This window comes from Alosa pseudoharengus, unplaced genomic scaffold (assembly GCF_046254945.1).
Source record: "Alosa pseudoharengus isolate Yale_2024_CS ecotype anadromous, Long Island Sound unplaced genomic scaffold, YU_APseudo_1.1 YU_APseudo_1.1_scf_9, whole genome shotgun sequence".
In the NCBI taxonomy this organism is placed as follows: Eukaryota; Metazoa; Chordata; class Actinopteri; order Clupeiformes; family Clupeidae; genus Alosa; species Alosa pseudoharengus.
The window spans coordinates 24,227,590-24,249,103 of NW_027468881.1; the positions used below are offsets into that span (position 1 = coordinate 24,227,590).

At 42.6% G+C, this 21,514-nt stretch overlaps 1 protein-coding gene across 1 annotated transcript in view; it reads left to right on the forward strand.

Annotated features, from left to right (window-relative positions):
* The first annotated feature begins 3,338 nt into the window (after positions 1-3,338).
* The window catches only part of LOC143114376 (sodium-coupled neutral amino acid transporter 5-like), a 29,301-nt gene continuing 11,125 nt past the window's right edge, over positions 3,339-21,514 (forward strand). Inside the window, exons 1-5 of the mRNA XM_076275946.1 lie at positions 3,339-3,506; positions 9,356-9,484; positions 14,030-14,195; positions 14,826-14,904; positions 20,694-20,809. Coding sequence (XP_076132061.1) covers positions 14,122-14,195; positions 14,826-14,904; positions 20,694-20,809 — 269 coding nt within the window. The 5' untranslated portion in view covers positions 3,339-3,506; positions 9,356-9,484; positions 14,030-14,121. The remainder of the gene's footprint in view (positions 3,507-9,355; positions 9,485-14,029; positions 14,196-14,825; positions 14,905-20,693; positions 20,810-21,514) is intronic.

Here is a 21,514-nt window from a genome sequence, read left to right on the forward strand (position 1 = left end):
TATGTTTTAGTTAAAGAATAATCGAACGACAACTCATTTAAGCTACTAACACATGCCTTGATTTCTGCGTGATGTATTGACACCTTAATTCATGCAGCATGTATAGGTCTGTCAGAGACTCACTGATACAAAGCTAGAACTGGGGAGGAGGGGATAATAACCTACCCTTCAACTGATTTTAAATTAATGCCATATTGATCATATACTATACAGAAATACAATAATGGATAGCTTACCTTTTCAGGAACATGACCTAAAATAGCTCTATTATCAAATTACGGTACACTAAAGGACTAATTATTCAAATAATTTCAAAAATTCAACAGCCAAGACTAAAGAAAGGCCTTCAGAAGATGTCAAGAAAAGAGAGTTTGGGGTCTTACCAAGTGTATGGGCCAAGTAGCTGTATTTTGTATTATGTATATTTTGGGTTAGCATTATGTCGTCTGTTTTTTGTTACATGCCAGTAGAGGGCGCTCTTTGTAATTTAGTATAAAAACACGCCCCTTCTGTTCACCTGGGGCTTGTTTGTTGAGTGGAGAGGCATACAGTTTTTCTACCGTGCAGTGCCTACCCATGTCTTTGTATGTGCTATCGTACAATTTTCTGCACCTATTTGGAATAAACAAAGAAAATAATTTACCGGTATGGATTATTGACATTCAGTTCACGCGTAGATTAAGTTTCATTCACTCAACACCAAAGGGACCATACATTAGTAGAAAAACTTAAAAAAAAAAAAAAGGAAAAATTAATTGTGTTGAATATTGAATGTAATTGTTTATTTAGTGTTTTGTGATAAACAATTAGGGGCCGGAAATGTATGGGCCAAGTAGCTGTATTTTGTATTATGTATATTTTGGGTTAGCATTATGTCGTCAGCAGCAGACGAATGCAGTAATGTCCCTCCATCTTCTGGGTTGACTGTGTGATGCTCTCCATAAACTGAAGGTCCTCTCTTGACATCTCTAACTCTTCCTCTTGTTTACTTTCTGGGAAGTCGTACTTGAACTGTTGGTGCCACAGATCGTCCAGCTTGGCTACAGATATTCTGCTTGATGAAACCGCCACTGTAGTCTTGCTCTTTGTTAGGGTGCCACCCTCTCGCAGTGGTCCATTAATCGTCCAGCCCAGAAGAGTTCTCACTGAGTACGGCCCATCCTCAACGCTCCTGATGACTTCTTCGGGCTCCATGGCCTTTGGGACGTTCGTGCCAATCAACAGCTCGATGCCCGCATCCAGATCAGGAATTTTCAGCCCTTTCAGATGTGGCCATCTGTCAACGTCAAAGACTTCTGGCAGCTGGATGAAGTTGCAGTCGTTCACACAGCTCACCTCCAGCCCGGTCACCGCATGTGTTAGAACAGCTCTCTTACTCCCCATTGTTGTGAGGAGAATGTCCATCCTTCTTCCTTGTAGCTTTAGGTTATTCATAAGTCTCTCTGAGCAGAAGGTGGCTGTACTACCTGGGTCGAGGAAGGCATAGGCTTTGACAACTTTAGTTCCTTTGGCAGCCTTCACTTGGACTGGCACAATGGGAAGGATAATGTCCGCACCTCCGGCCCCAGTACAGTTACACAGCTCACTTGTCGTTTCCACAAAACCACTTGTCACCGGTCGCTTTGCAAAATCTTTTGTTGTTGGCCGATCGCAGGTCTTCAAGTGAAGAACGGTAGGATGAGTCTTCGAGCATATCTCACAGCTCAGTTTCTCGCCACATTGCCAGCTTGTATGCCCAGATTTTAAACAACTGAAGCATAGTCCATTGTTACGAAGAAAGTCTATCTTAATCTTATTTAGCGTTCGTCTCATCTTTTTACACTCCGTCATGCTGTGGTTTCCCTGACAAAACAGACAGGGCTTGGCAAAGGCATCACTGGCACTAGAGTCTGGGAGCACTTTATCTGAGCATTTTCTGGGGCCTCCTTTAACATCGGGAGGACGTGCAGGGAAGTTCTTTGGCACAGCAAATGTTGCAGAAGTGGACTTGCTTCTTCTCTCTGCTGTAGGGTGTGTTGAAGACCTGAGATTTCCCCTTGTGATCATTGTGAGGTCCATTGGCCCAGATTCGATTTTGGACAAACTGTGCCGCCTTCTGCCCTCTTGATGCATAATCAGCAGAGTTTAGATGTGTACTGATGTGTCGCCATTGGGGTACTGTAGTTAGTTTGAGGATCTCTGTTACTCTGTTGGCCACGAAGGTCCGGAATCTTGTAGTTTCATTGTTGATGTACTTTAATACTGCCATGCTGTCAGACCAGAACACAGAGTCTTTGAGTTGTAGCTGCAGTTGTCTCTTCAGCATCCTGTCCATGTGGACTGCCATGGTTGCAGCAGTAAGCTCTAGGCGCGGGATGGTGGTAAGCTTGAGCGGTGCAACTCTGGCCTTCCCGATGACGAAGGAGCAGTGTGTGTGGTTGCTGCGGATACGTTGGAGCAGGTAGGTCACCACACCGTATCCCTCTTGGCTCGCGTCGCAAAAATGATGCAGCTGGGCCCAAGTCACATCTCCAAAGCTTGCTGGCTTATACCATCTCGCCACCTCGTAGATTAAGTTTCATTCACTCAACACCAAAGGGACCATACACCAAGTAAGAGACAGTGAAGTTGTGAGCCAGATAGGTCCTAATAAATACTCTGCTATAGTGACCCTTCACATTTAGGCCTGTAGATGGGATAACTTATCCAGGGTCTCTCCTTAAAGCTGCAGTTGGCAAGTCTGACAGAATGAGGGGATTTAGCCAAAATGTTGAATGCTTACAACTCTCATGCTCCTCCCCCACTACCACTGAGCACCCTCTCAGTGTGCACCAGACTGCACCAGACTGTGATTGACAGTCAGATCTCACACAGCCCTGCTCTGAGTGGACCAGAAGAACCGGGAGCTATCTATGTATGATACTTGAAATGTTGCCCTTAGATGAGCTCAAAACACCGGCAATGCTTTCCTTAGCTCTGTTTTCTTAGTTATACTGTAGAATGCCAGTGTAGTAGTAAATGTGTGAGGGTGAGCTATATGACCTGTTGATTCAGAGTTGACATTCCTGCTCTAAACCTCTTTCTGAATTTGCATGTGTTACAATATGGTATTTGCATCAGAGAAGCTGGCCATCAGTGTTCCTGGGAACTCTTTCAGCTGAGTCATTAACTTTAACTGTGAATGAGGAGGGAAGGGACTTGCGTTTGAACAGACTCCGCTTGAGGTCTCAACACCTACTACAGTCACAGAGAAAGCAAAAAAAAAGATTCGTTTCCAGTTACTGGGAGTGGCTTTTGAAGAGAGGAGGTGTTCTCTGTCTCTTAAACAGACAGTGCAAACATGTTTTCCCTCCCTTTTGTCTATCTCTGACCTTGTGGTCCTGTCCCTCAATCAACGGTATTCTCTCAGCACCTTTCCTATCAGCTGGGAAGAAACAGGACCTGGACTCGTTTTTTGTTTATTTAACCTAGAGATATAATCAACTGTCTTTCCTATTCCTGGTTGGGAATTTATACATTTAAGAGGGGTAAGTGACTTCTTCTATTCTGCCATTGTATGAACAATGAAAACCAACACACTGAGATGTAGAACTGTACAATCTAGTAATATACTATACTTATCAATGGTAAGGTTTATTCTTATTAACACACAGTGATATTTATTCATTAATTTTACTGGCATATGAACATGTGCTTGTCAAGCTCACATGAGTCACAGGTATTAGCTTATGAAGCACATGGCAAAAGAATATGTAAGCAAAGCCATTCTATACAGCATTTATATGAAAAATAAAACTGTAAAATGAATTGATTGAAATATTAAGCTATGTTAATAAGTGACTGATAGACTATGAATGTATTAAATTCATTCATTCATTTTAGAGAATTTTGATGCCATCTTTTGTATGTTGGTTTTGTATGGGCATAAGGTAGGCCTATGGAGACATTTCTGATAAAATATGACACATTGCACTTATATAGCTCCTGTGAATATAGCACATAGTATCCACATACAATACTGTAGCCCATCACAGAAGTGTTTGGGCGGTATAGAAGAGAGCACAGGGAAATTGTTTCCTGTCTGTTCAACAACTAAACTGTCCCTTTGTGATAAAAGCCTTTTGGGTGTTATCACACATGCCATACCAAGGTGGGTCTTTAATACTGGAACCTGGAGGTTGAATAGACTTCACTGGAATTGGGACATGATTAAAAGACTCAATCGACAAAATGGCAAGAGTAGGCTCTTGTATGACATCTGCATTGGACTGTTTACTTAGTGAGGACCTTCAGGTTTCTTTGATGTGACTTTTAAACTCTTTGTATTATAACTATAGTTGTAGTCATGTATGGACAGCACACTAGTGTTTAAACAGACGTCATGCATCAAAAGGGAACTTTTCATGGAATGAGTACTGGTAGACTACCTCTTGTTCACCTTCAGACACAGGCCCACAACACAATGGTAGAAATAGCCTACATTGGCATTATAGAAACTGTAAGGAGCTGGTCGATGGCCAATGGCCTGAGTTCTACATGGTTGGGTCAAGGTCAGAGTTCTACATGGTTGGGTCAAAGGTCAGAGTTCTACATGGTTGGGTCAAAGGTCAAGGAGGACAAACTACTGGCCTCTCTTTTCTTCCTGATTTTGAGGAATCTGTGCTCTGCATTCTCTCTGAAATTCTGTTGTATCTGCAACATGTGAATGTTTTTTTTTTTTTTTTTGGCTCTTCATAATGCTGCAGAATGCTCGCTCGGAGGTCTGATATTTCTCGATAACAGACCTCTGTCAAGGAAATTTTTTTTTTTTTCAGAGCCTTATAAAGATATCTTTAATACTCTGGGTTTTGTGCTTCTTATTTACGTCTTTCATATCACTCTGCAAGAAGTGTGGTCACTTGGTCACTTCTTGCAATGGAACTTCATTCAAAAGTGAAAGCAGTGTAAAGAGCCATATCATGTGGAGTTTATTTTTTCGTTTTGGCAAGGATAGCCATGGCCTATAAAACTAGATGTACCGCAGAGCGGTACAAAATATGACCGCCGCCCAGTCCAGCACATTTTTTCCACTAACTGTCTCACTAAATTGCATTATCCACACTCAATTCTCACTGGTATCTGCTAGACAACAGGTACCAAAACATGATTAGTTCATAGATTTCACATGTAAAATTAATTTTATACAACCCCACCTCCATCTTGCCTGTTCATAATTCTGAGAAATTCTTGATTGTTTGTGTTATGTTTATGTTATGTGTGTGAGTGTGTGTGTGTGTGTGTGGGTGTGTGTGTGTGTGTGTGCGTGCTTGTGTGTGTGCCTGCGTATGTGCGTGCATGCAAGCGTACATATGTCTACTGTGTGAGTATGTGTCATACGTATGATTACTGTGAATGTATGTGTGTGTGTGTGTATCTGTTTGTGCACATGTGTGCACATGAAATGGGTTAACATGACCCCTGGAGGCAAACATACGGAAAAAAATGGTCATCCTAGGCCCTACAGTTCTCAAGATATTCACAGAGAACTGTGTCTGCCCTACCCTCCTTTCGGGGGGTCCAGTCCAGCGGGGGGGCTACAGATCAAAACGAAAAATGACGGTTCCATGCTATCCATGTGGGGGTACATGCCCACCAAGTTTTGTGTACCCCGGTCTTTCAGTGTCCCGGGAATCCTTGTTGGTGTACGTCACTAAATGTACACATAAATTATTTTATTGTAAGGCCCCCCATGAACGAAAGTACACAAAACTTGGCATGCATTCGGAGGGTGTCATAATGATCCTACACTTTTAATTTCGTGCAGTTTTGACCTTGTCAGCCAGAGATATTGTGATGAAAACACCTAATTTTTTGCTTTTTAATTTTTAACTAGGTGGCGCTATACATGAAATAAGTGGTAATGGGATGGGTTGACATGCCCCCTTAAGACCAACATACATAAAAAAGGTGGACCTCCTAGGCCCTACGGTTCTCGAGATATTCACAGAAAACTGTCTCCGGCCACCTACAGGCCAGTTGGTGTATAGTAACATAAATTAATTTATTGTGTGGCCCCCCATGAACGGAATTCCACAAAACTTGGCGTGCATACAGAGGGTGTCATAATGATCCTACACTTCCAATTTCGTGCAGTTTTGACTATGTTAGGTCACAGATACCTTCAATTACAACACCTCATTTTTACTTTTTTGTGTTTAACTAGGTGGCGCTATACATGAAATAAGTGGTTATGGAATGGGTTGACATGGCCCCTTGAGATCAACATACAAAAAAAAATGGTCCTCCTAAACCCTACGGTTTCGAGATATTCATAGAAAACTGTGTCTGCCCTACTGTCCTTTCGGGGGTCCAGTCCAGCGGGGGGGCTACAGATCAAAACGAAAAATGATGGTTCCATGCTATCCATGTGGGGTTACATGCCCACCAAGTTTCGTGTACGCCGGTCTTTCAGTGTCCCGGGAATCATTGACGGAAATTTGGCCATGCGAAAAAGAAAAAAAAAAGAAAGAAAAAAAAAAATCTGACTAAACCTATATGACCGCCGCTTCGATGCGCGGCGGTCATAATAAGTCTTTTTGGGACAAAGCAGGACCTGTTGGGACTTACTTTCCCGATAATGACCGGCGTTCTATTATATATAGCCTACATTATCCCTTAGCCTAATGAAAATGCTGAGAGGTGACTGTGTTTTGTGATGCAGCAAGGGAGAAGCTTAGCAACAAAGATTCTAGAACAGAGCTCTGCTCTAGAATCTTTGCTTAGCAAGGCTAAAGCAGCGAGGGGCTGTTCCAGTGCCGGTTCAGACCTCCATGGGGCCCTAAGCAAAATCCTGCTAAGGGGCCCTCCTACCTGAACTCTGAGGGCCAAAATGTAACCATTTTTTTACAGTATCGTCTGACACCTCAGTGCTCTCAATACAATCATCCCACCCCATTTTGGACGTCTATGGAAGTTACCAAATATAGTGTTTTTCCCTTTAAGGACTAGGAGAAAGAAACAATTTTGTGTGAATCACCTTCACACAGCAATAAATGCCCAGTTTCAGTGTCTGGGCTGTTTGCTTTTGATGCTTGCTGTACATATCCCCTTGCAAAAAATAACTGCAGTTTTTTCAAGTACAGTTCAGTTATACCACAGTAGGCTACAGTGCAGTATAGTATTTTCCTGTCCAAAATACTGCATTTCTGCATTTAGTAAAGTATAGTACTATGCAGTACAATGCATTTTTTTTGTGTCTAAAATACTGCATTCCCTGCATAAGAACTGCAAATATTTTCTCCAAAACTGCGGCTTTCATACTCAGAAATCTGCAGTTTGACACTTGCAGTAATGCAGTTTTTTTGTAAGGGTCTGGTTGTGCTAGTAGCCTACTGGCTGACTGTTCTTCACCTGTGTCTGTAGTAGGCTACTTGCCAAAGACATACTGTAGGCTATGAACTGGCTCCCCTGATTCTCTTATTATTTCAATATTTTTTTCAAACGTAGACTATTTTAAACAATCATTTTAATACTTCATATAGGCCTAATTTACGATGTGCATCTATTGTCCATGCAGCACAGCGAATCAAAGTTAATACATTAGGCTAGGCCTACTTTCCATTTTGCATACGTTCAGTTGTAGGCTATAAAGTTTGACTGAAACATTGTAAAACAATTAGTTATTTTAAAAATGTATGGGAAGAGTGAAATCAACTATTAGTTTCGACGGGTCCTCGCATGTTTCTGCTGAAAAACTGTAGTTTCATCCCGAGCTGCACGTTATGAACGCATTTAAAGATGCCGTCATTTTTTTTTTAATGTAGCCAGTCGCCCGCATTCAAACAAACGGAATATGCGATTATATTTCACAACTTTGCCAAGTACTGTGACTGGGAAAGGCTGGCAAGCAAGCCGCAGACAGATCAGGGGATTCACTTCACTGTTAGGTAGGCCTATGCTAGACCAGCAACACGCGCTGGAGAGACGCATGTTGACATCAAACCATGGAACGAACGCAAGTTTACCAGACTGCTGTTCCCGCTGTCATTCTCGTGGCGTTTCTTCCGTTTTTCATGCCCTGAATGGTAATTCGATTTCATGTTCATCTTCTTAATGTATGAGGCACTGTCGCTATAACTGTATAGGGCCTACTAACTTGTCTGTCACTAGCTTGACTCAAGAGGAGGCGGGGGAGGGGGCCTTCATTACTTGCGGGGCCCTACGCAACTTGCGTAGTGTGCGTATAGGGAGAACCGGCCCTGGGCTGTTCAACAGCACTGTTAAATTGAGCCTGCGATTTACAATCTCAGCTCTGAAGATGGTTTGTGTGGGCTCCCACTGAAATCCTGTTAAACGTGGGGAAATCCTTTTATGTGAAGATGACCCCTGCCTGGCTTTTGTCATGGCCTACGTGCCCACATGATCATCTGACTATCTCTGTTTCTCATCATCTCCATGGACAATGTGTTTCACCTCAAAGCACTCTCTCATGCAGGGTTAACGGGGCCGTCATATTTAGGGTAAAGCAACAGAGCATCACGGAGTATCACATGGAAACAGTGAGGTAATGAAACCCTTTACGCGCAGTTGTAGCCTAGCTTAGATAGAGAAATACAGAGACAACCCCCTTGAAGCCACAACCTGACGTCATTATAAGCTGATCATTATATTATCCTCACGCGAGCCGTCTACCGGTGGGCGATTCCCCACTCCAAGCGCTGTCAGGTCAGTTCTCAGAGTTCCCTATATGTCCATCTCCTGAAATAAAACTCAGCACACTAAGCTGTCTCCATGCATGTTGCTTCTCACGCCCATCCCATTCGAGTGAGTATCGTGGTCTATGTTGATGACTGCCACACGCAGGCAATCTTAAAAAAGCCCTGAGCTCCTAAGCTAATTAACAACATTCAAGTGCATTACCCACTCCCTCGATGCACCGTTGTTCACCAGGCTGTGGCTCAGCCTTCAGTGCAAAAGTATAGGCATGTTCTTTTTGCACCTATGGGGCACAGTGCTTGTACAAGTTTATTTAGAGAATCTTTAAAGACATACTGCTGTTCAGAAATTGAGCACTACTACAATTGAGTATATGCTGCAGGAATTCTAAAAGTATTCTTGTGAATTTATGGCCACCTTTCCCCTTAAAACACAAAACAAAACTAGACAACCTCTGGATTGACGCATTGTGCAGCTGGCATTGTGCAGTAGTGATGATAAATTAATGTGACAGATTAGGAAACTAAATGGTTAAAGTAGGAGGCTACTTTTCCTAGGCTCCCTCCCTCAGGCTCTCCTCCCTTCCCTCTCCTCTCCTCTGTAATTCCTCTCCTCCCTCCCTCCCTCTCTCTCTCCTTCACTCAGAGCATGAACTAAGCTCTGTGTCTCCTTGTCTGCCTAGGGCTTTCCATCAACAACTCTTCACACTCAAGGCTGAATGTCAACAGTAGCCTACACTAACTCTGAATGAAATACCCCTTCTTCGGCTGAGAGAAACCACCAAGGAGAGGAATCCCTTGTCTCATTTCTGGTAAGCTATTGTGTGAGTCATATCCTGTGATTACATCTAAAGTGGCGGCAAGACGGAACTGTCGATAGAAAGGGAGTCTTGCATCAGACAGCTAGGACCATGTGCTTAGTTTCAGAGCTAAGAGCCATATGACACCTATTGGTCTGCATAGATGTAGCCTCCCTGCTTTTTTCTTGTGTCTCTTGGGTCTTTTCAGGTGACCCATTTCTCAAACATGCATGTTACGTTGATGATTTCCCATAGACATATCAGAACATTTAATCCATTTATAAAAGGCACATTATTCTAGGTAGGAGGTAGGTACAGGTATAAGTAAGCTGAATGTTTAAAACAAATGGTTGATGATGGCTCAAGAGAGGCCATGTTGTACACCTCTGTGTAATTTGAGTCAACTCTGAACTCTATGTTTTATGCAGTTTACAGACAAAAGAACTTGTATAAGAAGTAGCCTAATATTTTTGTCATTATCGAAAAGCCAAAGGATCTAACTAAACAGTCAGAATGCTGGCTTTTAGGGATAGCTTAAAGGCAGTTGTGGATACCTGTATGGTATTTAGAGTACTTATATAGATATACATTTCTGTAAATGTTCAGTTTTGTATTGGTGACCTCTTGATGATGTATCGTATCTGATGCAGCTAATATCTAGACTCACAATCAAGGTCAGTCTCACAGCTTGTCTACTGATAAGGCGCCAAGGAAGTGCGCAATTGTGGAAAATGCATAGTTTCCACAATGTGCATTGCATCATACTGTTTCTGTGTATTTCAATGATTGACAATCAGAAACTCAGACTGAGATCATCCAAACGATGGCCTTAGCTGACCCTTGTTAGAAACTTGTTAGAAAAGCAAAGTCCAAAATGAGGCGGTGTCTCAAACTGAACACTTGGGTTCCTGTTTGGGTCAGTCAAAGGGTCTGTGTGATGTTGAAACGGAGCAGTCTGGGGGCAAGCATTTCGGTTTGTTTTTGGCCCCCATGTGTTTTTTCCTAAGGTAGATTAGTGAAATGTTTCTGTTAGTATTTCCTGACCTGAACTCTCGAAATAGATTCACTATAGGTGTCCGTGTGTGTGTGTGTGTGTGTGTGTGTGTGTGTGTGTGTGTGTGTTCTGCTTGAACAATGTTTTCATGTTTTTTTTACTAACAGTACTTAGGACAAGGTCTATTTTCATTGTTTTGTGATATGGATTAATTATCCCATCACTGAGAAACTATTCTACTTGAAGAGGTCATATTACTCCAAAAGAATATACAAATGCCTGAACTCCACGGGTCCCAACAAAACACGTTTTTATGTCAAGTATAGTTCTATTGACATTCAGGGTGTAACTACCACTTACCAAATAAAGGACATCAATTTATAAACGGAGGGCCGCTCAATACAAAGTATTTTGTGAGAAAGTAGGCTGAATATGAATTTACTTTTAAGGACTTCAGAATTTTTATAGTGTACGCTGTACAGCGTCATGTCATTACTCTGGGTCAGAAAGAGGAAGGCGTCGTTTCAGTTCATTAACATACTGTACAGTCTCCAACACTCTCTGTCCCTATCATTTCACACCATTTTCTATGGTAACTACATTCAGGCTTCTGGCACAATATACTGTATGTTGGATAAACTAACACCCGCATGTCTTGCTATTCTCAGACACAGAGTGCCCAGCTGGGCTGTGTGGGATGCCAGTGAGACCTCAAATGAACAGAAACAATTATGCAGAATACAATACAAACACTAGCTAATTAGACAAGCTTCTTCAACACCGACACAAGCCAAAATACGTGGGGCAATTGTAATGGGATCATATGTATCATCACATGCTGATCATTATCATAGAGCCTTAGGGTCGGGTCGAGTCAGAGGAGTGTGTTTGTTAGCCATGTTTGCTTCAGCAAACAGAGGGGATCTCTGGGGATGAGTCAATGATGGATATAACGGACGGATGTGACACCTGTTGAAAGCTGACTACATTGTTTGTATGGAGGACGTGCACCATTTTTAGAGACCATGTTAGTTTTTTTTACCCAGGGGAAAAATGACACATAACGGCTCACTTCCTGGTCTAGTGTGGGCTTAGCCAATGACGTGGCTCCTCTCTGTGTTCTACTAGGGATTAATGAAACTTTCGCTAACAATGAGGCTAAACTCCAGTTGACTCCTTATCGTGGAGGCATATGGCCTGGAGACAGTGGCGGATTACAACACTCCCATTCAGAAGTTAACATTGTTTGAGTTAATACTGTCATAAAGATTACGCCTAACCCAATCAAGTCATCTTGTTGCTTTAATTGAGTTTAAATATGAGAATGCGTAGTGTCAAGTTTATATGTTATAAACTTGCTACTACATGTTATCAAAACAACAAGATGTGTTGACAAGGTTATGTTGAGTGATTATTTATTTTTTACAATAGAAAGGAAAAATCTCTTTTTGCCGAAACTGGAATACATGATTCATAAACAGAAACTTAACCAGCAGCTATTTAGCAGGGTGTTTATCACTTGCATTAAGTCACTGCAACTAGTTGACTGTTCCCATTATCTTTTTAAACTTCATTTGGATACAGGTCAGTGGTAGCCTACTGACACTGACGTCATTAATGTCCCACAGTATGATACAAGTGATCCTCTGACCGGCAGCCATGCATGAATAGTGAAAATGTCCCACAGGTGGAGGAGGAGTGTAGAGAAAACACAAGTGCGTCATTGAGGCAGAGCTCAGTAACTGGTTACAGTGAGCATAGATCACAAGAATAGTAGTGTTTGTGGTATTATACATAGTGCTACACAGACAAGAAGCTCACACGCCGTGCATACTGAGAGTGGCTCATACTGTAGTGCCAGTGCAGTCTAGCAGTGACTGAGCATTATGTGTACATGATGAGCACCTGAACTCCAGACGCACTGTTTACGTAAATAAGGAACTACAACACAGCACAGAGTGTATTTATGAATGGCAAACAGAAAATATACTCCAGGTCTAGTGTGCGAATGCGAATGTGTCCAGAATTCCATCATGAGGAGTGTGTGTGTGTGTGTGTGTGTGTGTGTGTGTGTGTGTGTGTGTGTGTGTGTGTGTGTATGCATGTGTGTGTGCGTGTGTGTGTGTATGTACGTGTTTGTATGTGTGCATACTGTGGAAAAGATACTCCAGGTCCAGTGATGGAGTGAATTTGAGTTGATTAGCGTTACGTGATCAGCTGTCAGAAGTTGATTAGCGTTATGTGATCAGCTGTCAGAAATTGATTAGCGTTATGTGATCAGCTGTCTGAAGTTTTAGCGTTATGTGTCTGGATTCCTGATAAATTGATACCTTGTAACTAAATGGTTTACAGGTAGAGACAGTGGTCTGTGATAATGTGAATGGTTTAAAGGGTAGAGATAGTGGTCTGTGATAATGAGAATGGTTTAACAGGTAGAGATAGTGGTCTGTGATAATGTGAATGGTGTAACAGGTAGAGATAGTGGTCTATGATAATGAGAATGGTTTAACAGGTAGAGATAGTGGTCTGTGATAATGTGAATGGTGTAACAGGTAGAGATAGTGGTCTGTGATAATGTGAATGGTTTAACAGGTAGAGATAGTGGTCTGTGATAATGTGATGATTTAACAAATAGAGGCAGTGGTCCGTGATAATGTGAATGGTTTAAGAGGTAGAGATAGTGGTCTGTGATAATGTGAATGGTTCTCAGGGACTGTGGCCTCACCAGGGTATTATCAGTACCTAAAGGTAGAGACATGACGGGGCATTAGAGCAGCCTGGCTTCCAATCCGGCTTTACGCTGTAAAGCCACAACACCTAAAGGCCTTCCAGGCAGGCCTCTTCTTTTTTTCTCGTCCTCTCTCTCTCTCTCTGTGTGTGTGTGTGTGTGTGTGTGTGTGTGTGTGTGTGTGTATGTATATGTGTGTGTGTAAGGGGGGTGGAGTATGGATATTAATGTTGTGTAAACAAAGGCATAATGTGTGTGTGTGTGTGTGTGTGTGAGAGAGAGGGGGGGTGTTTGTGGGCACTTTGTTGAGTAGACTGGATATTATTGTTGCATAAATAAAGTCACATTATGTGCATGTTTAGTTTTGCGTAGGCATCATTTAATTGTTGCTATTGTCACACCATGCAATTTTGCTCTCTAAAAAAGATTTTAAGTTGGGGAAATAGCACATGTTATGCATTGTAAAATTAGGCTAGCTCAAGATAGCATTCCTCGTGTTTGTTGCTAAACGCGTGTTTAAATAATCAGAACACCCTTGTTTTACAAGCATGTGAGCACGCATTGGTGTTTATACTAGTATCAGTGATGAGAGCGTCAAGCAAACAAACCATCTTCAGACCCTGTTTGAACTGACTGACCTCAGTAACTGACTTATAGGGTGTGTTTCCTGGTATTCCGTTCCATTCTGGTAACCGAGAGAGAGGGGGTGTTTAAAATGATATACCCTAAGCTGATAGTCTATAAATTCAACTAATACCAAAAAAATACCAATCTTTTAGGATAAAAAATGAGACATGAATAGTCAGTAAGCATCTTTTATCCTCCTCTCTTACAGTGAGCCACAGGCTGCTACCTAGAGCTCTAACGGTCCATCATCTACACGTCCAAACAAGAAGTAGCAAGCTAGTTGTGTTTTGTTTTGCCGTGATGGAGCTTCAGAAGATGACTAACGGACACCACTGCAGTGACCTGAGCCCTGAGAAGATCATTCTGGAGGACGGGTGAGTGTGATGCCGACTGAGAGTCTAGCTGGCACCCAGGGTTTGAATTATGTACTGGTAAATGTGTGTGTGGGGTGTGGGTCAACACCATTCTTCTTTTTGCCTTCTAGGTCAAAGTCTTAAATGGTATTGTATCGTGAATTTATTTATATTGTTGTATCGCTCTTGAATAAGAATATGATCAAGAATGGTGAGGTCAACACCTCTAAACCTTGCTGTAGCTACACTGCCTTGAACCCAGGTCTCTAAGGCACTCATCCTGCACCCTGACAACAACCATGATTTTAAACAGCCAACACATATCCATTCATAAACTTATACCCACCTCCACTGTTTGGTTGCACACTACTCTGTCATGGTGGTCTGTTTCATGTGACAAATCACTGGATTCACTATTTATTTGTATTTTTATTTAATTTATATAGTATATTTAGTATTTAGTTTTGTTCGTTTTTCTTATCTTCTACTCTCTATTGTACAGTGGAGTTTTGTTATATGTATATACTTATTTTTACCCTTTCTGCTGTAAGTGCATGTTGTGTGTGATGTCTGTATGCTACTGAGACCTTGAATTTCCCCTTGGGGATCAATAAAGTATCTATCTATCTATCTATCTTATGTGTTCCTCAGGTTTGAAGCAGCTGAAGAACGCGAGGAGTTCCTACCTCATGGGACAGAGGGAGGGAAGAAGGTGGTTCAGTTCACAGATGTGAGTCTAAAGAAAAGTTGACTGAAAGTTGGAGTTAATGGTCAAATGTGTTTTAGTTAAAAAACAACATCTGTTGCATACTAACAACTACCATGTGTACAATCATGCACCAATATAGCCCTATGTGGTTTTACTTATCCATTATTTATTCCCCGGAAACAAGAAATACTCTTCTGATTGGCTGACAGGGGGGTTATTCATTCTGTATAGCGGGACAGCTATGAAGTAGTGAGATTCCTTTTTAATGCTAACTATCACACAAACCAAGCTTTGTGTCGTGGAGTGTATTGTGGCTACTTGCATGCTAAGAGTGTAAATAGATAGTTTTGTTGCTGGTTTATGGTACTGTAGCTCTCATGAGTAATGTAGGGAGTTTTACAGTTTGTTTCAGTGGCTTTGGTGCATTTCTCAAACCATCATTAACGTTTCCTGATCAGAAAGTATATTTGTTGAAACAAACTGTTAGCCTAGAAATCTAGACGCACCCTAGCGGCAGCAAATTACATTTGCTTCCAGGGCTAGTCTAGCAACTCTCCGTTGGCTTGTGAGCTCGAAAAATTAAACTTCTATCAGGCCAATCAAATCGTGTATAGAGTCGTTAGGCGGCCTTAACATAATGATTGATGGCAGAGTTGCAACGGTTTGGCTTGAATTCCCTGCTACTTGAAAACAAAGAAGATGGATGTTGCTGTTGGCCAACAGTGTGACACGAGTTAAGCTTGTTTTAAGATGGCAAAAGTTTGAACTAGCCAACTAGCTCCGCTGGTGGGAAAACGCATGGGACTCAGCGCTGTCCTATTGCGTGCAGAGGGAATTTGAAAGATAACCAATTATCCCGCCCCTCGGACTGAGCACTGTGAACGGTGAGTGCCCAGACCCTACATTTTAATGTGGGTCTGGCTCGTCAGGCTAACAAACTGTACCACTCAGTGGATTAACTGCAAAAGCACATAATTTGCTGAAAATGCTTAGTTATGTTTCGAAAGCAAATATTCAACATGTCAGAATGAAGAGTTCCTGTATCACTGTTATACACAATACAGTCAAACTGCTTAGCCATTTTGTCAAAATAACAGTTTACTTAGTAAGCATTCTTCTTCAAGGCTGCAGTTTTTCTGTTTGGCATATATCAACAGACATCCCAACCTGCAAAAAAACATTTCAGGGAGGTACCCCCCCCCTCCCTTTTTGAACGAATAAATAAATAAATATAAAAAAAATACTTTAGCCTTCTTAGATACTGAAATAGTGATAAATAGCCTATGTTTGTTAGTCTACTCAGGACACCCAATAAGGAAGGCCTATAGTTAGAAATTGTGATAATAAAATATGTAGATTTTGGTAGTTTGGTCTTTATGTAGCCTTGGCAAAAAGCCATCTAGTAGGCTAGTCCTAAATAATATGCACATGAAATGACACTTGTTAAACTCACCTCGACATGTCTTTTGCAATCATTTAACCCGTCATGGCCAATGCTAAAGTCACAGTTACAAACAGTGCAGCATGCAAGACTATCGTTATTTTGAACTCTAATGAGACAAGGGTACACTTTCGTGTAGTCTGATGTGAAATGGGTCTTAAATTTTCCTTTTTGGGGGGCACTCTGCCTCTGCCATGACACTCCTGTTCCTACTGAACTGAACTGAAACAGACCAATCAGGATGCTCTCTGTCTTGAACAGACACACACGCACTACCTCTCTCTCTCTCTCCATCCCTGTCGGTGTGCGCACTACACTCAGATGCACACACGATTTGAAGTTTCGGTCTCGTGTGCGCGCTCTTGCTCGCTCGCTCTAGATTCCGGGAGATCTTATCTAATTTGCATCAGGGAGCCGTTATCAACATGCTGGAGACTTGGGATGTCTGTATCAATGTCATTGTAGAAAAACAGACTTGAAAGATTACATATGACAACTGGTCAAAACTTTTGCATATCATAACTCAAGCAATGAACTAATGCCTACCGGTAAATGTTTTGGGTGGAAGGACTATTCCAACATTTTGCCAACATGACAATAGCAATTGTATGTAAAAAACATACAGTTTTACACAAGAAAATGCATGGATGTGCAAAAGTATTTGCTGTTGTCATGAGATATCTATATCAAGTCATATATTACATGCACACATTCTGTGATTATGTGGAGGTTGAACTAGCAGTTTTGAGAATTAAAATTCTGATCTGAGAAATGCACCAAAGCAGCTAAGAAAAAGTGCTAACACTAGCACCCGCTTACTGCAGCTGGGAAAAATGATTACAACATGGCATAATTCAGGGTCCTAGTAGATTATGGTTAAGCTGGCCGAATATGTAGGTTACAGGAGTGGGGAGACTGTATGGAGGTAATTCATGTGGTTTGTAATTAGGACGGTAGGAAGGGTTATTTGTGGTTTAAGAGTGGTTGAGCTATGAGGAATTTCTCTGTAAAGATCCCCCCTAACACACACACACACACACACACACACATTTTTGTGAACCCACACCCTGATATTTGGTACCTAACCAAAAACTCTGTGGAGGGGGACCTGGACAGGGCGAACCAGTTGAACTACTTCTACAACAGGTTTGACTGCCCTGCTCCAGCTCCAATGGTAGTGGTCTGTCCACCACCCCCTGCAGACTCAGACACTGCTCTTGTTTGCGTGCCTGCCCTACCCCCACCCCCCAGCCTCCCAGTCTCTCCAGCTCTGCATCCTGGTGACACCCAATGACCTAAACCATCACCACCTCACGCCCAACAACCTAAACCATCACCATCTCACGCCCTGCCCCTGCCTGACGCCTCCTTGCCTGTGCCTGTTGAGGCGTCAACGACTCTGGCAGCCTTGACAGGGACATCAAGGAGGTGGTCATCCCCAAGCCCCCACCCCCACACCCCCTCAATACCAGTGCAACACTCACCTCCACCATCACAGGCTATCGTACCCCCACCATCACTGGATATTGCAACCCTCCCCGACACGGCGATCACGAACAATGAGGCGACAACAACCTCAGTCAACAGCCATCAGACACACAGATCCCAGATGCACCTCTCCCCCTCCCCTCCCCTTACACCCCCCATCATCACAGGAAAACAAGTGAGCGCTAAACTAAAGAAACTGAACACGAGTAAGGCAGAGGGGCCTGACAGACTGTCCAAGGCTACTCAAGGCCTGTGCTGCTGAGCTGGGGGAGCCACTGAAGCACATCTTCAATCTAAGTCTACGCCTTGGACAAGTTCCAACACTGTGGAAGACATCATGTCTCACCCCTGTCCCTAAAAAGCCACATCTTAGTGAGCTTAATGACTACAGACCTGTCGCTCTAACATCACATGTGATGAAGACAATGGAGCGACTCGTCTTAAGTATGCTCAGACCCCAGGTATGCCATGCACTAGACCTGTTAAAGTTTGCATACCAGGAGAAAGTGGGCGTGGGCGATGCCATCACTTATCTTCTACACAGGACACATTCTCACCTAGACAAGGGGAAAAGTGCTGTGAGAATCATGTTCTTTGATTTCTCAAGTGCTTTTAACACCATCCAACCCCTCAGACTGGGAGACAAGCTCTTGCAGATGGGTGTGGACGCTCACCTGGTAACCTGGATCACAGATTACCTGACGGAGCGACCACAGTTCGTCAGACTGAAGAACTGTCTCTCTGACACTGTGATCAGCAGCACCGGAGCGCCACAGGGAACTGTGCTCTCTCCAGTCCTGTTCACCTTGTACACATCTGACTTCTGCTACAACACTGAGTCATGCCACATGCAGAAGTTTTCTGACGATACTGCAATTGTGGGGTGTATCAGGAACGGGCAGGAGGAGGAGTATAGGAGCCTGGTGGAGGACTTGGACTTGGACCAGGACAATGGTGCAAACTCAATCATCTCCAACTAAACACTTCAAAGACCAAGGAGATAGTGGTGGATTTCCACAGGTCTATGCCCACTCTGCTACCAGTCTCCATTGATGGGGTCAATGTCGAGGTGGTAAGCACCTACAAGTACCTGGGTCTCCACCTGGACAATAAACTGGACTGGTCAGCCAACACTGATGTACTCTACAAGAAAGGGCAGAGCAGGCTGTACTTCCTGAGGAGGCTGCACTCCTTCAATGTTTGCAGCAAGCTCCTCAGGATGTTCTACCAGTCTGTTGTTGCCAGCGTCCTCTTCTATGCAGTGGTATGTTGGGGAGGAAGCACAAACAAGAAGGATGCGGGGCGACTTGACAGGCTGGTAAGGAAAGCTGGCTCTGTAGTGGGAGCTGAACTGGAGTGCATCACTTCAATATCTGACAAAAGGACCCTGAACAAACTGATCAACATCTTGGACAATGAGTGTCATCCACTCCACAGCACTATTGTTAAGCAGAAGAGCCTGATCAGCTGGAGACTTCGCCCACTGCCTTGCACAACAGACAGACTGAGGAAGTCATTCATCCCCAGAGCCATTGAACTGTTCAATGCATCACTTAAGGGAAGAGGAGAAATAGACTTCTCCGCATAGTCTGTCTGCCTCTTCACCACCTCCATGTCTTGAACTGTCTGTCCACTAGCCACTTTACCATTGTCTTCTGCCTCACTGTTTGCGTGCTTTATTAGCACATATGCACAACCCCTCCCTCCATGCCACAGCCGAACTGTGACCACACTTATACCTTTCTTAATATAGTTATTTATATATAGATATATAGATTTTATTCTTGCACTGTTGCACTGTTTGACTTACTCATTTGCACCATCACCATGACACTCATTCACAAAGAGGACCTTACCTTACCTCATGGACAGAGGACCACAGGCTCAGTCCCTGCTTCAGTCATTGCAAGTGCACCTGATTGATTAATCACCCACTATGTGGATACTGTTTTTTATAATTGATTTAGATTAAGTTTTATTTAGTATAATTTGTATTTTAGTATATTTAGTATATGCTTTATCTTCTACAGTCCTTATTGCTTAGTTGTGTTTTTTATATTATATACTTTTAATTACTTTTTCTGCTGTTAGTGAATGTGTGTGTGTATGTTGTCTGTATGCTACTGTGACCTTGAATTTCCCCTAGGGATCAATAAAGTATCTATCTATCTATCTATCTATCTATCTATCTATCTATCTAACTACTGCTACTTCACTACAGACCCAATAAGTCATGCTTGTCTTCAGAATACTTAAACATTCCCAACTGGGACAGCGTAGTCTTCAGAGAACGTATAGCTTACTAAATATTCTAAACCTTTGCTTTCTGGGAGAAATCACCCTGTACATGGAACTCATAGCATATTTAGATGGTATCATGGCATATGTCCGTATATGTGCATACAAACAAATAATTTATTTTAGCAAGAGTCTTGGTGGAAGCCATATGGTGGCTAAATCACTGGCTTGATCACATCATGTGATGATGCATTCATTATTATTGCATTAGATATGCCTATAGGACACTTACTGGATCTGCTCCCTGCTATCTCAATTCTATGATCAAGCTGTACATCCCCAACCGCCCACTGCAGTCTTCTGATGAGCATCTGTTGTGTTGACCAGCCATAAACGCCAGGTCAAATTCAAGACTTTTTTCCTTAGTGGTTCCTTGTTGGTGGAATGAGTTGCCCAGTGCTCTCCGTTCCTGTGGTAGTTTTGGGTCATTCAAGAGGGGTCTAAAGGCATATCTGTTCAGCATGCATTTAGCTAATGAAGTGATTCATAAAAATCTGCAATGAAGTTTTCTCCTATTTTGCCATTTCACTAAGGCTGTGTGAAGTAGCTTAATAATTTGATGAGCTGTTTCCTCTTCTTACAGTTTGAGGGGAAAACGTCGTTTGGGATGTCTGTCTTTAACCTCAGCAACGCCATTATGGGCAGTGGGATCCTGGGTCTGGCTTATGCCATGGCCAACACAGGGATAGTCCTTTTCATGTAAGTGAACATATAAGTATATATCTGTGTGTGTGTGTGTGTGTGTGTGTGTGTGTGTGTGTGTGTGTGTGTGTGTGTGTGTGTGTGTGTGTGTGTGTGTGTGTGGAAGAAACAATGTGAAATGAAGAATTTCAAGGATTTCAAGCCTGTTCTGCACACATTGTAATTCTGATAAAAAAAAAATAGATACATCATTTTATGTTCTGGGAATGCCCTCCAAAATGAATGTCCTGAGATTTTGTACAGGGTATCCAAAAAATATGATATGATAATTAAATGATGATCATTCTTTAGATCTTAGCTTTAGTCAGTTGCAGACTGAAAAAAAAAAAAAACAGAGCTTTCCAAAAAGAGAGTTGCAGCACGTAACACAGCAGGTTAGACAGTGCACAGAGAGATAACGCCAGCATGTATAGCCATGGCTTTCACCAACGCCTTATTCTTTAAGTGAATTACACCATCGGTTGTCCACTGCCAAACCCGCCACTCCGTTCACATGACCGCAAAGCCTGGAGCCTAGAAGGGGGTATGGCGGGCAACAGGTCCATAATTATGTAAGGATAAGTCCAGGCTTCCGGCACCTGGCACCTGCTTGCCCTATCATGTGTACAGCCCAACAAGCCTCCTCCAGAAGATCAGATCAGCTCAGAGAGAGAGGGAGAGGGAGGGAGAGAGAGAGGGAGGGAGAGAGGGAGAGAGAGGGAG